This window comes from Zeugodacus cucurbitae, chromosome 3 (assembly GCF_028554725.1).
Source record: "Zeugodacus cucurbitae isolate PBARC_wt_2022May chromosome 3, idZeuCucr1.2, whole genome shotgun sequence".
Taxonomy (NCBI): domain Eukaryota; kingdom Metazoa; phylum Arthropoda; class Insecta; order Diptera; family Tephritidae; genus Zeugodacus; species Zeugodacus cucurbitae.
In genome coordinates, this window is record NC_071668.1 from 19,219,825 (window position 1) to 19,233,644 (window position 13,820).

Below are 13,820 nucleotides of genomic sequence, written 5' to 3' on the forward strand. Positions count from 1 at the left end.
TTGCATGCGCGTAAATGTACATTGTTGCGCCAGCGCAACATGCAACAAGAGTTTAATGGAAAGGGCGGTAATTGACAGCGTCAACTGGTTGGATGAGCTGTTGCTTTGGTAGAAATATATATAGCAGGTATTGTTTGAGCAAAAAAGGGATGAGGGAATACAAGTTGGAAGAATTTTTTTAAATGTAAATGTATATCTTCCGTTTAACGTTGTTGTAATTGTATATAAATCGCTTGTGAATGCAAGCAGACTAGCAAGTTATGGTGGTATTATTGCGTTGATTTTAATTGGCCATCATTTAAGTTGTAACAGAACGGAAAATTAATTTTGTTATAGCGAAAAGTTATAAGTTATTTGCATTTTTTTTTAGTTTCGAATATACTAAGGAAATTCACTAAATCCTTTGGTAGTAAGGAAATAATATAAAACATTTGAAATATGAATTTAGATGCAGCATTTTTTTGTTTCGCATTTATTTTTTTTATCACATTAAAATTTTGTTTCCCATTTAATTTTTTTTATCACATATAAGTTTTATTTTTATTCTATTATATATGTTTTAGTTATTAATTTTAATTTTTTAATATTTTTAAATCTTTTTTTTATATTTTTTGCTTATATATAATTTCAATTTTTTTCTTTCATTTTTGTTCTGTTTTTGGTTTGAATTTGTGTTATTTTAATGATTTAAATTTTTACCTATTTTTGTATGATTAAATTTTTTTATTATTTTTTTAATGTTTTGATTGTCTTTTATGAAATTTCTTTATTATTGAGTTTGTTATTTCCTTTTCTCTATTGTTTTTAAGTGATATTTCCAATTCTTAAGAATTTTTTATTATTTTTGGTGGAAAAAATTTCGGAGAATTTATTTTTATTTAGATTTATTTGAGATTTTATTGAAATTCCAGTAAATTCTTTTTTGCTTAATTATTTTTTTTAGTATTTTTTTACGAAAATGTTAAAAAATAAAATTATAAATATTTTTTTTTATTTAATAAAATTGTATATATTTTATTTTTTTTAAGGAAAATTTATTTGTTTCAGTTAATTTTTTTTCTTTTTTATTGTTTTTTCATATGTTTTTATTTATTTTTATTTTTTTGATCATTTTTCAATAATCTTTTTTTTTTAATTTTTCATAGCTTCTTTATTTACACATAATAAAAAATAAAAAACATGTATATATTTTAAGGAAAATTTATTAGTTTAAGTTAATTTTTTTTGATAATATCTTATTTTTCCATTCTTTTTTATGTACAAATATTAAATATTTACTATAATAAGGGTATTCGTTTAAACGTGTAAAAGCCCCGTAAACCTCTTAAACCGTGTATATTTACGAATGCGTAAAAATCTGGCAGCAACTTATATGGAAATTCATTTAAACACATTACGCACCAATGTCAGTGTGTAAAGAACACTTGTAAATTTACGATATTGCAAAAGCAACCCTACCAAACGACCAGCTGATGAATATTATTGTGAAAATTAAAATGGAAAAGGTAAGAATGAAACTCGGAACATAAATTTTATTTAATTGTTGCAATTGTTTTATATTTCAGGATAAAAAGTTAAAGCAAAAGCGTCTACGGCTGAAACCGTCCCATCGCTGGACAGAGTCGCAGTCCCTGCAGCTGTTGCAAGCAGTATCCGACGCAATTAAAGATAGTCCAGAATCTTTTGAGGTAAGGGTTTTAGAAAAGTGAAAATGTTTAGGTACATATGTTTGTTTTAACACGAATTTACGCATATCTTCCAGAAACCGACCTCCCAAAGGTTTTACGAAAAATTGCAGCAAAATACACCGGCACTTCAATCTGTCGTTTGCGTAGCTATGAAAAGCAAAATGAGGTATCTCAAAGCGTTGTACGTTGCCGCGGCAGCCTGGAAAAACAAAACTGGGTCTGGACTACTCGCTAATGGTGACGAGTCAAGCGTATCAGCGCATGTCAACAAAATTTGTCCCAACTTTGACTTACTGGAAGTTATCTTCGGGCAACGCAAAAATGTAAATCCCGGAGTAATTTTTGAAAGCACTGACAGCATTGAAGTACTGGCTGATTCCCCTTGTGCTGATAGTTCGTTAAACGATACCATCGATTCCTACGACTTGTGTGCGCTCGATTGTGAGGATTTAGTTGACCCAATATTACCTATAAGTATAAGTAGCGATTGCAGTGCCGCCGCCGCGGCAACTTCTACACCACAAAGTTCGTTGGACTTTAGAAGTTCAACAAAAAAACCAAAAAGAAAGAGTGAAGCCCCGTTCAATAAATTGATTTTTATTCAGGAGAAAAGGTTGGAATTAGAAGTTAAGAAAATAGAATTAGAAAAAGAAAAAGAAAAGAATGAGGTCGAGTTGAAAAGAATTGAACTGAATAATCAATTAGAAATGAAAAGAATTGAAACTGAATCAGAAAAAGAAACCAAACTGGAAATTGAAAAACTGAAACTTGCTAGTGAAGAACGCATTAAAATGTTTGAAATAGAGTTAAAGTTAAAATCAAAATAAATGTGAAACTTTAAGAGATTTCACATGGTACTTTTTTCGCAAATTTAAAAGATCTCATAGCAAAATACATGTATATTTGAATGTAACTAAATGTTAATAGGCACAGAAGCACTTTTTATTTTTCTGTAAATAAAAGCATATATTAATGGATTTTAAAGATATGTAAACATGAGTTTCAATACTTTATTTTTAAGTTTCCATTAGTGATAACAATGAAAGGCGCTTAGATGCACCTTCAACTGTTGGTAAGTTTTGATCCCCAGGCTCGTCGACTTCACTGTTTTCACTAATGCTTTCTTCGTCAACATCAAAACCACCGTCGTTTTCTTTTAATATAATATTGTGCAATATCGCACAAACTAATATCCACCGGCATGCAAACTTTACCGAATTATCACTCTTTATTTGAATTTTGAGTTCTTTCAAGCTATTAAAACGTTCTTTCAATAAACCAAAGCAATGCTCAATTCTTATTCGGTACTGGCTGAACGTTCTGTTGAACAGAATTCGTTGATTCAAGGTGCCTTCCGTTGCGTTTATTCTAAAAGGAGTAATAAGGGTCGAAGTTAATTTATATGCACTGTCTGCAGCTAACCACTCTGATCCTGTTAGCATTTCAGTGGCGTTTGTGGATAGCTCGCAATTGTTGTATATCCTAGCGTCGTGAACACTACCGGGATACCCCAATACCATATGACGAATTACTAGTTTGTGGTCACACACACATTGAGCCTTAAGTGAATATATATGCTTGCGAGAAAAATATGCTTCGCAATCTACAGTGGGTTTTTCCGCCAATTTTATCTCCGTTCCATCTACGTAGCCAACACAATGTGGTAGCTCACTGAGTGTTTGAACAACTAAAGCTCTACGCTCTACAGGGTCCGGCCAAAACAGAAACTGAGTTTTCCTTTTAATAATTGCATCAAATACCCTGTTGGTCATGACCTATTGAGAAATTTAAAATACAGCTGAAACACAAATTTTAACCGATACATATGTAAATAGCTCACCTGTATTACTCCACCATCGCTAATACCAAACAAACTAGCAATTTTAGTAATTGTTGCTCCTTCTCCACATGAACCCAGTCGGTACATTACTACAGCCAATTGAATTTGGATAGGAAACTGTTTACATGAACGTGGACCATTGAACACTTCGTCATCCTTTATCAGATCAATGATAAAATCAAATGTGGTTTTGCTGACTCGCACAATTTCTCGAAACCTGTTTTCATCCAAATGCGGTAATACATCTATTAAAAAGTTGGGTGATTTTGGGACAGAATGATGAACAAATGTAGATCCATATCTAAAATATGCAGCAGCTGCCAATGCAAAGCTAAAGTCTTCCATAATTTCATCTTCCTTTTTGCGTTGGATTTCTGAAATCATTTATATATTTATGTATATATGCGCCTTTAAAAAATGTAGCATTGACGCAAAACAATTACCGTCATGTTTTCCAAACAGCTCCAACATTAACAAATCAAATACTAGTGATTTTTCGCAAAGTTGAATAAATTTTGCTTTTTCGCTAACTTTCGGCATTTTAATATTTTGACACCCAAACAGCTGTTTAATACATAAATAAGTGGCATTTACACAAAGAATTTGAAGTGCGTTCATGTAACACACTGCGTATTTGCATAAATTTATGCGATGGGTAACATTACACGTTTAAACGAATACCCTTAATATTATATAAATTAAATATGAATATTAATTATAATTATTGTAATTGTATATATTTTATTTTTTAAGGACACTTTATTTGTTTCAGTTATTTTTTTATTTGTGTTGTTGTTTTTTTATATTTTTTTTTATTATTATTTTTTTGATAATATCTTACTTTTCTATTATTTTATATTTTTTTTTTAATATTTTTTTTATTGCTATTAATTTTTTTTAAACAATTCCATATCTTCTTTATTTACAAATAATTAATATTATAATATTAATTAATGAAATATTTTTGTAGAAATCCGCAAATTACTATTTTAAACATTTTACCATCGTTAGACACTTTTTCTCTAAGAAGAACCGGAAATTTCAAATCACAAACACAGCAAATCGTCTGGCGCCAGCATGCAAATCACACGCTTCGCTCAAATTTTCTAAGCATGCAACATACAATCCACAGAAAGTTTGCTGCTTTGTAGCCACAGAATTTTATTTAGTCTCATTCGTTGGTCATGTAAACAAGCAATTTTCATTAAAATTCATTGAGACACACACACACAGAGAGACAACAACGACAACAATAATAATCGCAGTTAATGTTTCAATGCAGTTTCGTACGGCTTGCCGGATTTACTTAACGAATATTGGTTGGCTTTGGTGCTGCCACAAACAGTTACAGTGAATAGAGCACCACATTGTTATAGAAAAACGGGGTAGACGGGAGTGAACTTGGCAGTAAAGGCACTGCCAGCAAATAGAGAGAAATGCATGAAAAGCATGTGTGAACTTATGCAGCGCAAGCAGCTCATATGACATGCTGCATTCTCATGCAACGAACAGGAGTTGCGTCTTAATGCTGCTGCTGTTGTTGTTGTTGTTTGTGTAATTGTTGTGGTGTAGTGTAGATTCTGCTGACAAGCGGCGCTCAAGTGCAAATTCCACAGTTGGTAATTAAGACTGAAATTCCATTATAAAGCTTATGAGACGGCATGCGAGTATATACAACGACGGCGGCGGTGAATTTGCAATGCCACGCAACAGCAATAAAAACAACAACAGCAGCAGCAACTGTGAGCGTTAAGTGAGTGTGTAGTAGCAGCAAGAGAAATAATAATAGAGAAAATAAAGTTGGCAAAATAAAAGTAGCTGCATTGCGGAGCAACCAAAGGACTTGCTGATAACAATAACAACAACAGCGTCTCGACAGTGGCGGGCGAGAAAATATGTACACATACATATATGAATATTTCTATACTTTAGAAGCAAGTAAACAACAACTACTACAGCATTGCCAATCAGGCTATTTATATAGTAGTTGTTGTTGTTGTTGCTCTTGTTCTTACAATTTTGCGCACATTGTTGTTATAGTGTTGGTGCTAAAGCGTTATGCAGAACATGCAATTAAGCGCAATTCCCTCGACTCAGCAACGCTTTAACTGGCGAGCGCTGTGCGACTGCCTGCAACAACAACGTCATGAGTCTTTATTAATATATTGAAATATGTATATATGTATGCATGTGCTTTTAGCAATACTTAAACTTTAATATGCACATATATATATACATGTGCGGCACTTAAAACTCCGATAGTCGCCTATGTTATTTTCGAGCGACTATTGTCTCGATTCGTAGCGTAATTCTCACATTATAATTGCCACAGTAGGCAGTATTTTAAAGCCAAGCACAAATTTATTCCTACATAAGCGCATATTAAATTGCAATATAAATACACAGACATACAGATATACGTACACAATTATTAAAACATACATACAACCATTGCATGAAAATTCTCTCACATGCTTGTCAAGCCGTTACGCTTGGAAATTTCACCATCCACTGGTAATCCGAGAAGTCTCATGAAACATGAAGATTTGCAGTCACAAATTAACACACACACACAGACACAAATATAAACCCATATATATATATATATATATATATATATGTGTATATCCAACTGCCTTACAGCCATATCTTATTCTCACTGTGCAATGCGTGTGAAGTCAATGTGTGGAAATCATGTTCTAAACAATAAAAAATGCCAACTAACAATCAGTTAATTTACTATTATTGTTGGCTTGACCGAGTTTGTCTTATTGCCGTAATATAATCATCTTCGCAGTTATTATGTATATACATACATATATGTATGCACTAGAAGCAATTATGTTCATGCATAGATAAGAGACATGTGTAAGGAAGCAAGCAGATTAAATTTAATTTTCATGCATAAATGAATAGTGAATTTAGTAAATTCATATTTGTATTATGTACACATGTCAGAGCTGGTTAAATTATAGCAAGCAAGTAGTTAATATTCCATTTCCAAGAAAGCAAAATTTTAATGCATTCGTAAGGCATAATTACTACGCAACTAAATTAAGAAATTATTTATTTTTGTAATTAAAATTATTTTAAAAATATATTAAAGTCTATTGATCAATATAATTAAAAATGCATTTCAATATTCATATCATTCTTAGGATTTTTTTATTATTTTTCCCTTTTAAATTGTATTTTTATATTATTATTATTTTGTATATTTTTTTAAATTATTTTTATTAATTTTTTAATTTATTTATTTTATTTAAAATTCTATTTTTCTATTTTTCCAACCGAAAATATGAAATGTATAAACGATTTATAATATTGAGCATACTGATTTTGCCGCCACCCAAAAGTATGTAACACTCAGTGATTTCATTCAACTATTCGTGTAATTCTCAACCCAGTTAAAGAACTTCATTTCATAATACAGTGACCGAAACGATTGTGGTTCGTGTTTCGGAGGCACGTTTAGCAAGACGATCGTCTTGATCATGAACTAGTGATTTAAGTAATGTAGCCATAGTTTTCAATGGGGCTCCCTTTAAAATCTTTTTTAAAATATTGTCGTGGTTTACTGCTATAAATTTAAAATTTATGTGAATCTGAGTGCGTACTTAAGGGGTTAGGGGTTGTAAGGATTTTAATAAACTAAATTTTTATATTTTTTTTTTTTTCATTTCTATAAAATATTTTCTGAAAATTTGAAGTTGATCCGATAATTACTTTTAGAGTTATTCGACAAATAACAAAGATCGCCCGGGCACTCTAAAAAGCTAGTGTGAAACATTAAATGCATTGTTCACAAAACTTACTTGAAAACCGAGTTAGAGACCAATTCACTGTCGATTTGTTTCCGAAAATCTAGAAAAAAAAATTCCTGAAGCCGCCATTTTGTTCATTTTTGAAAAAAAAACTTCGATCCGGCCCAGGATTACCTATTTATAAAACTAAATTTTCTTATCCGATTGATTTTAGATGAATCTACAAGGACTTAAGAAAGTTTTTTGGGGAACTGTGTCAACACAAACAGCTATAACTTTGGAAATTTAATTTTTTTTTTTTTTAATTTTCGTGACTTCAAACCAAAACATTGTGTAATAATGCAATATTATTACTTTTGTAAAATTATGTACTTCAAACTTATTGCAAAGACTCAACACACGTAGACATTCTCAATGAACTAAAAAATTCAAAAACTAGAATTTTTCCTGCTTCAAACTCAACAAAAAATTTAGTAAAATTTCCAAAAACTCAAATTCAAATGAATCAATTAAGTTAAGAGAATGATATACCTCTGCTTTCCTGCAGAATTAAAATAGAATAGAGGTAGAAACCAGAACTATAGCAAAAATCTTACAACACCAACACCTTTCCTTCATTTATTTTCCTTAAATGACTCACTTTATTATTTTGCACACAATTTCTAACTCAGCATCCGCAACGCAACGGTTTTCGTTCGCCAAGTTGAGTGAACTAAATTTGTCAAGTTATTTGAATTTATAAATGCAGTTGTTTGCAGAAATCCTTTTTAGTGGTTAAACCAGAGAAATGCCCATTCACAGAATTGCCATTGTTTTTCGATGATTTGTTGAATTTCATGAGAAAATGGACCAAACAAAAATAGGAAAAAATGGCGCCATTGCTACGATACTACATGGAATCAGCAAATTTTTAGTAGAGAACAAACAACAGCAACGGCACATGGTTGTTCTACGCATATAACCCAGTGAGCAAAAGAGATTCAAGCGATTGTCACATAATGCAGTCAATTCCACACAACCCAAAGCTTTATAAATCGGCTCAACATAACGAAAACTAGGAAAACTAGGGAAAACTAGGAATGTGTTCATTGCCGTTTGTCGTACATTTTGTGAATTTGAGTACATAGAAGTAGTTGTTAGCGGCAGTGTAGCGATGAGTGAATAACATGGGAATCAAAATAGTAGGATATGAGAGTAGGTAGTACGAAAATCTGTGCTTTTTGGACGGCTAGTTGACTGCGCAGTATTTAAAGTTAAGTAAAAGGTATAGTAGTGAGTGCAGTCGGCCTGATCAACATTTATATATGTATAGAGTATATAGTTCCAGTGCATAATGCTTGTAGGTGCCTGCCACCGGTCTCGCCTGCCCTTCACTGCTTGTGGCAAATTCAAAAACCACACAGCTGGTATGAAATAAACCGAAAAAATGAACTTTAAGCAGAAAATAAATTCTGATTTTGCCTCTACCATTGTTTTCACTTGCTTGAACAGCAAAATGGCTGCGGTCACTCGGGGCGAATGCGAAAATATGAAGTGAAGTGCTGGGCAACAGCAACAGTGAGGTGCAGAGAAAGTGCTTTGATGTGGATGTGAGGCAATTTTCAAAAAATTTCAGAGAAAAATAATCAAAAATTATGTGGTGTTGAATAAGAAAAATATTAAAAACAAAATAATTACTATTGAATGGCAAATGCCACAAGAGTTCTTTGCTTCATCTCAACTGTTTTTTAGACGCACAAAATTATGTGCAATCAGGTCAAGGTGGTAGTAGGTGGCGTGTACTTGAAGTAAGATTTAAGTACAAAATTATATGTTAAATATCTAAATACTGATGGGTGATTATTGTAAAAGAAATTTAAAATTATTAAAATTTAGATATTAAAAAATAGTAAATAAATAAAATATTAAAAAAAAATATATATAAAATTTACCAAAAAAAATTTTAATTCAATATAGTTCAAAAGGGAACAATTAAGAAACTTAACAACAGTTTGAAGAAATAAACAAAATTCGAAATTTGAAATAAAAACAATTAAAAATTCTAAGTCCGAAAAAAATTTGAAATTAAAAAAAAAATTGAAATTCGGAAAAAATAATAAACAAAATTCGAAACTCGAAATCATAATCAAAATTCGAAGTTCGAAAAAATTCGAAACTCGAAATCATAATCAAAATTCGAAGTTCGAAAAGAAATTCTATACAACAACAAAAACTACTCTGGTATTATTTTCATATTCCCTCTTATTTCTCATGCAGTTTACAGTTTGCATTTCTTCCAGTTTGAAATTTGGATATCTTACTTTTTTCGAGTCCCCACTAGTACAAAGGAAAACTGACTACGAAAGAGTGAGATAAAAATAAAAGGAACAACACCGTTTCCACCGTTGTCTGTCTGCGCTAAGCGCACCACCACTACTAAGCGCTTAACCGAAACTACGCACACAATTAGCTATGCAAATATTTGCATGTCTCAATGACGATTCCAGTTGTAAATCTGCTCAGTTTTAGCGAATGAGTATTTGCGGATTTTGCGCTAATTGGGCTTAGAGCTGTTGTTGTAATGGTGCAAATTTTTTAGTTGACAAGGAATTGAAGTAATTTTGTAGAGTGAGCGTGGAAAACAGAAGGATGCTACAAAAGACAGCGGTGCATAATTGAAATACGAGAAAATAAGAAATGTAAATAATGGAGAATTTAAAGTTGAAAAATTTGTGCTGAAATATTTAGTATTACTTTTTCTTTTTTCGCCTAAAAGTATGCATTTGAGTAGCAGTAGAATAATTATGTTCAAAAATAGTAATATAAATAAAAAATTAAAACTCATATAATCAATGATAAAATTAGTTTTTATTTACTTAATTAAACGCCTGAATGTAGGCAACAACAATTATCAACAATTGTTGCCTACATTTAGGGAGATATTTCATATCTATCATAAAGTCGAGAACCAGAGGAGTATACAGTTTAATTAAAATAAATTTGATAGAAATCTTCGATAAATCAAAACGTTGTTGTATACCGATAAAGTCGACAGAAACCTCTTCAATATCTTTGGTAGAAAACTTATACATAATGAACTACAGTTTATAATTCATATAATTGAAGTCTGCAGAAGTGTATTACGTTTCTTATATTTGTCTTTCATACCAAATTCATTTACATTTTTAAATTATTTAAAAATATTTTTATATTTTTTTAGAATAAAAAAATATATTATTATAAAGTAAAATAAAAGAGAAGCGAATGAAATCACGTCACCTGAATCACGTTTGCCGCATTGAGTGAAAGCAATCCATGAATTCATTTGTGAAGCTTATATTGCCTTTAGAAACTTAATTTAAAAGAAATTGACTGAGCATATCTTGGATTTACTAATACTGCATTCACTTTATGTAAATTAAAAAAAAAATGGATATTTTAGGCGTCATGCAAGCGTTTGAAAGTGAAATATATACCTGTGTAAAAAAGTTATTGCAATTTCCTTTGAAAGACAAGCTTAATATGTTGCTTGTCGGCACAAGGATGAATCAACCTTCATTGCATCTCTGATTTATTATGAAATAACAAATATGCTTAATGGAACTGCAAACTACAAGGATTTTTAAGCTTTGTGTAAACACATAGATGAGTTGATCAAAAGCCATATAAAATAGAAAGCTTATGGATGCATAGGCATTTTATTATAGGCGCTTTCTCATAAATATAATAGAGATATAAAATCAGGCTATGAATGACTATTGAATGGAGTTCTGATGCATTTTGGATTATAGAGGAGTGAGTGAGAGGATGAGTGGATATCCTTTATATTAAAATAGAAATAAATATTTTAAGATTACATTTTTAGTTTATAAAGGCGGGTAAATATGTGATAAAGGCTATAACGATAGCGAATGAAACGTTGAGAGGTAGAGACACCACCAGCTAAGAGTGGTGTGCATACAGGCTAAAATGGGAAGCACCATAGTCTTATCCTGATATTGAAAAGGCATGTATGTGTTATTTTAAAGTTTCACCAATGAATAAGGGGTTCTAACTTCTACTTGGAATGCTATAAGTTACCTCAAACTAAAAATTTTAGGAAAGGTTCACTACTTAATTCCATCGTGGTTCTAATACTGAAAACAATAAGTATGCTTTCGAGCCCTTTGAATCTGTAGTTATACATATAGTTATATGCTTATGGTTTGGACTGAATTAAATGTTTCAGAGAAACCATGGCTTCAAGGCACCTTTAGAAATACAGAAATCGTTAAAATTTTCCATTTTCAATTATTTATCTACAGCTCTACTCTCAAAATCCAAAAGCTACCAAAAAATATTGCCAATATTTTAAAATGCATTCATTGCGTACGTGAATGCATTGAATTGTGAATGAAATGCATTTCCGAATGTCACAGCAAAAGTGGTAAACGAAAAGTGGCAAGTGGCAAGTACATAGTTTCAATGTTGCATTTGCAACGTGTAGAAGAATGTCGAAAATAATACATGAATTGAAAAAGTCCTATGACCTAAAGTAAAGGTACTCAACATGTCAGAAGTTTTATCGAGTGTCTCAAAAGAAAGTTAAGCAACGAAGGCTTTTGAGCGGGAGAAGAGCAGAAATAAAAAGAAAAGTGAGTATAACATGTGTGCAGAGAATGGGTAGAAATAAATCAAAATTTGGATGAAAACCGCAAACGAAATGCATAGCATTTGCAGCAAGACACAGGGCAAAAAAAACTACTGAGGTTGAAGGTAAACAGAAACTTTTTCCTTTCATACTCAAATATATTTATACCAAAAAGCTGCATGCTGCGTGCCTGCACTAAAGCATTCTTGAAGTCTTAGTTGCAACAGGCACACGTGCGGCACGAGTACGGCTGTGCAACACTGCGCAGGTGGCCAGCTGCACGCGTAGCTCTTTGGCGGTGGGTGTTTTGGGGTCATATATGCTCATATATATGGTCATATATGCAGCCATGATAGGCCGACGTCCCGCTGTTACTGCTGCTGCTGCAGCTGCTGTTGCAACTGAAGTACTCAACCATTGAGTTCTCGAGTATGGCAATGTGCACAACTTTACTCTTGCTAATGCTGACTTTTCATAGTCAGCGCCAGAGTACTGAAAGCGCATATAAAGTTCAGTTGCAGTCACCCACGAAGTTTTACACATATGAGAGTGGCAGTAAAGAAAAACGAAAAAAAGAAGGGTGAAGGAATATTTGACAAGAAAAAAGAAGTAAAAACAACAACTTGCAAACATGCAACGCGCTGCAGTGAGTGAGCTTGCAACGGGCGTTGGCAGTGTGTGTGGCAAGCGACAGAAATTCGGTTTATTTCACTTTCTGTAACATAAGTAGAAAAAGTTAAGCATGAAACCAAACAAAAAGCCGCAAACTTTTGGCAAGCGTCGATGTGGCTTTGCATAAGACGAGGTGGTATGTGGTATGTCTGTGCCACGCATTGACTTCTTGTCACATGCTTTTGTTTTGCAGGAAATTAACTTCACAAACAACCAACCCACATACCCAGAGGCAATGTTTAGTGCTGAGCAGATTTCGAAATGGCCTTCTAGGGTTGGCAAGCGAGGGAATGAAATTCAATATCGAGGACTTTATGTGTAAACTCAGGGTCGTCTTACAGAAAAGAGAGTGTCTCGTTAGTTTAGAATAAATGACCGTTGAAAGAAAGTTTAAGCTTTAAGAAAAAGCAGTTCTAATCTTGAGTTGTTGATACTTAGTTGATTCAAACAATTTTCAGAGTATTTTGGAAGAATTATGTCTTAGAGGCTCTCTTGTCCTTTGTTCTGTAATACTTTATATGGTTCATGGTATCTCATTCAAAATTGTATTATTCTGGAAGATCTTCAGAAGATTTTTAAGAAAGTATTATAATATGGTTTGAAGACATATTGGAAAAACTCGAAAATCATTGGTTAGATCTAGATCGTTTCAATGAGCTAATCCTTGTTTGGATCAGCATCGATCCATTGATTAGAGGACCGTTCACCAAAGAACTAATAGCTCTCAGGCATAGTTAGAAGCCTATTCATCATAGTCGCAGAACGACTTAAATATGGTCTACAAGGCTGAGTGATAGATTAGTGATGGTGTTCTATAGATTCTGTCTCTTTATAAGACCTCTCTGTGCGAAATTGCAATTGCATAAATCAAATATAGGAAATCTTGAGGTTATATTATATCTTGGAAACCTAGAAAGACCTCACTAATTCCTCATATTCGTAGAAACCAGTTTAAAATCTTTCCAAAAATTCTTCCATGACAACCTTCACACTCCTTACACTTCTAAGAAAAACTAAGTATTTCAAAATTGTTATTTTTATTTATAAAAAATATGTAAATCTGCTGACATTTTCAGCCACGCAAAACTTGTCGCATAAGTAGTAAACATATGTGAGCGTTGTAAGGCTTTAGTATACAGTGCTGAGCCAACTCTGGCAGGTTTTTCTTGCCCAATGCCATTTCATCACACTCACCAATGCATTACTTAGTCAACTTTACCTACATAGTGGCTAATATATCAAGTATA

General features: G+C 32.3%; 3 protein-coding genes across 4 annotated transcripts in view; 1 reads left to right on the forward strand and 2 right to left on the reverse strand.

Annotated features, from left to right (window-relative positions):
- Positions 1–13,820, reverse strand: part of LOC105218392 (uncharacterized) — a 218,049-nt gene that overhangs the window by 98,041 nt on the left and 106,188 nt on the right. The window lies entirely within an intron of this gene.
- On the forward strand, positions 1,281–2,676 carry LOC128920574 (uncharacterized). Its single transcript, XM_054228325.1, has 3 exons — positions 1,281–1,505; positions 1,566–1,688; positions 1,763–2,676. Exons 1-3 carry the CDS (start codon positions 1,473–1,475, stop codon positions 2,513–2,515), a joined length of 909 nt encoding a protein of 302 aa, XP_054084300.1. The 5' UTR covers positions 1,281–1,472; the 3' UTR covers positions 2,516–2,676.
- On the reverse strand, positions 2,658–4,231 carry LOC128920573 (putative nuclease HARBI1). Its single transcript, XM_054228324.1, has 3 exons — positions 3,972–4,231; positions 3,529–3,902; positions 2,658–3,463 (listed from the first exon to the last, which is right to left on the reverse strand). The coding sequence occupies exons 1-3, from the start codon at positions 4,144–4,146 to the stop codon at positions 2,705–2,707; spliced, it is 1,308 nt and encodes a 435-aa protein (XP_054084299.1). The 5' UTR covers positions 4,147–4,231; the 3' UTR covers positions 2,658–2,704.

Coding starts and splice junctions, on each gene's coding strand:
- LOC128920573 (XM_054228324.1), bottom strand. CDS start 4,146: ATGAACGCACTTCAAATTCTTTGTGTAAATGCCACTTATTTATGTATT. Junction 3,903..3,971: donor GCTGTTTGGAAAACATGACG/GTAATTGTTTTG, acceptor AAATGATTTCAG/AAATCCAACGCAAAAAGGAA. Junction 3,464..3,528: donor GCGATGGTGGAGTAATACAG/GTGAGCTATTTA, acceptor ATTTCTCAATAG/GTCATGACCAACAGGGTATT.
- LOC128920574 (XM_054228325.1), top strand. CDS start 1,473: ATGAATATTATTGTGAAAATTAAAATGGAAAAG. Junction 1,506..1,565: donor TGAAAATTAAAATGGAAAAG/GTAAGAATGAAA, acceptor TTTATATTTCAG/GATAAAAAGTTAAAGCAAAA. Junction 1,689..1,762: donor ATAGTCCAGAATCTTTTGAG/GTAAGGGTTTTA, acceptor CATATCTTCCAG/AAACCGACCTCCCAAAGGTT.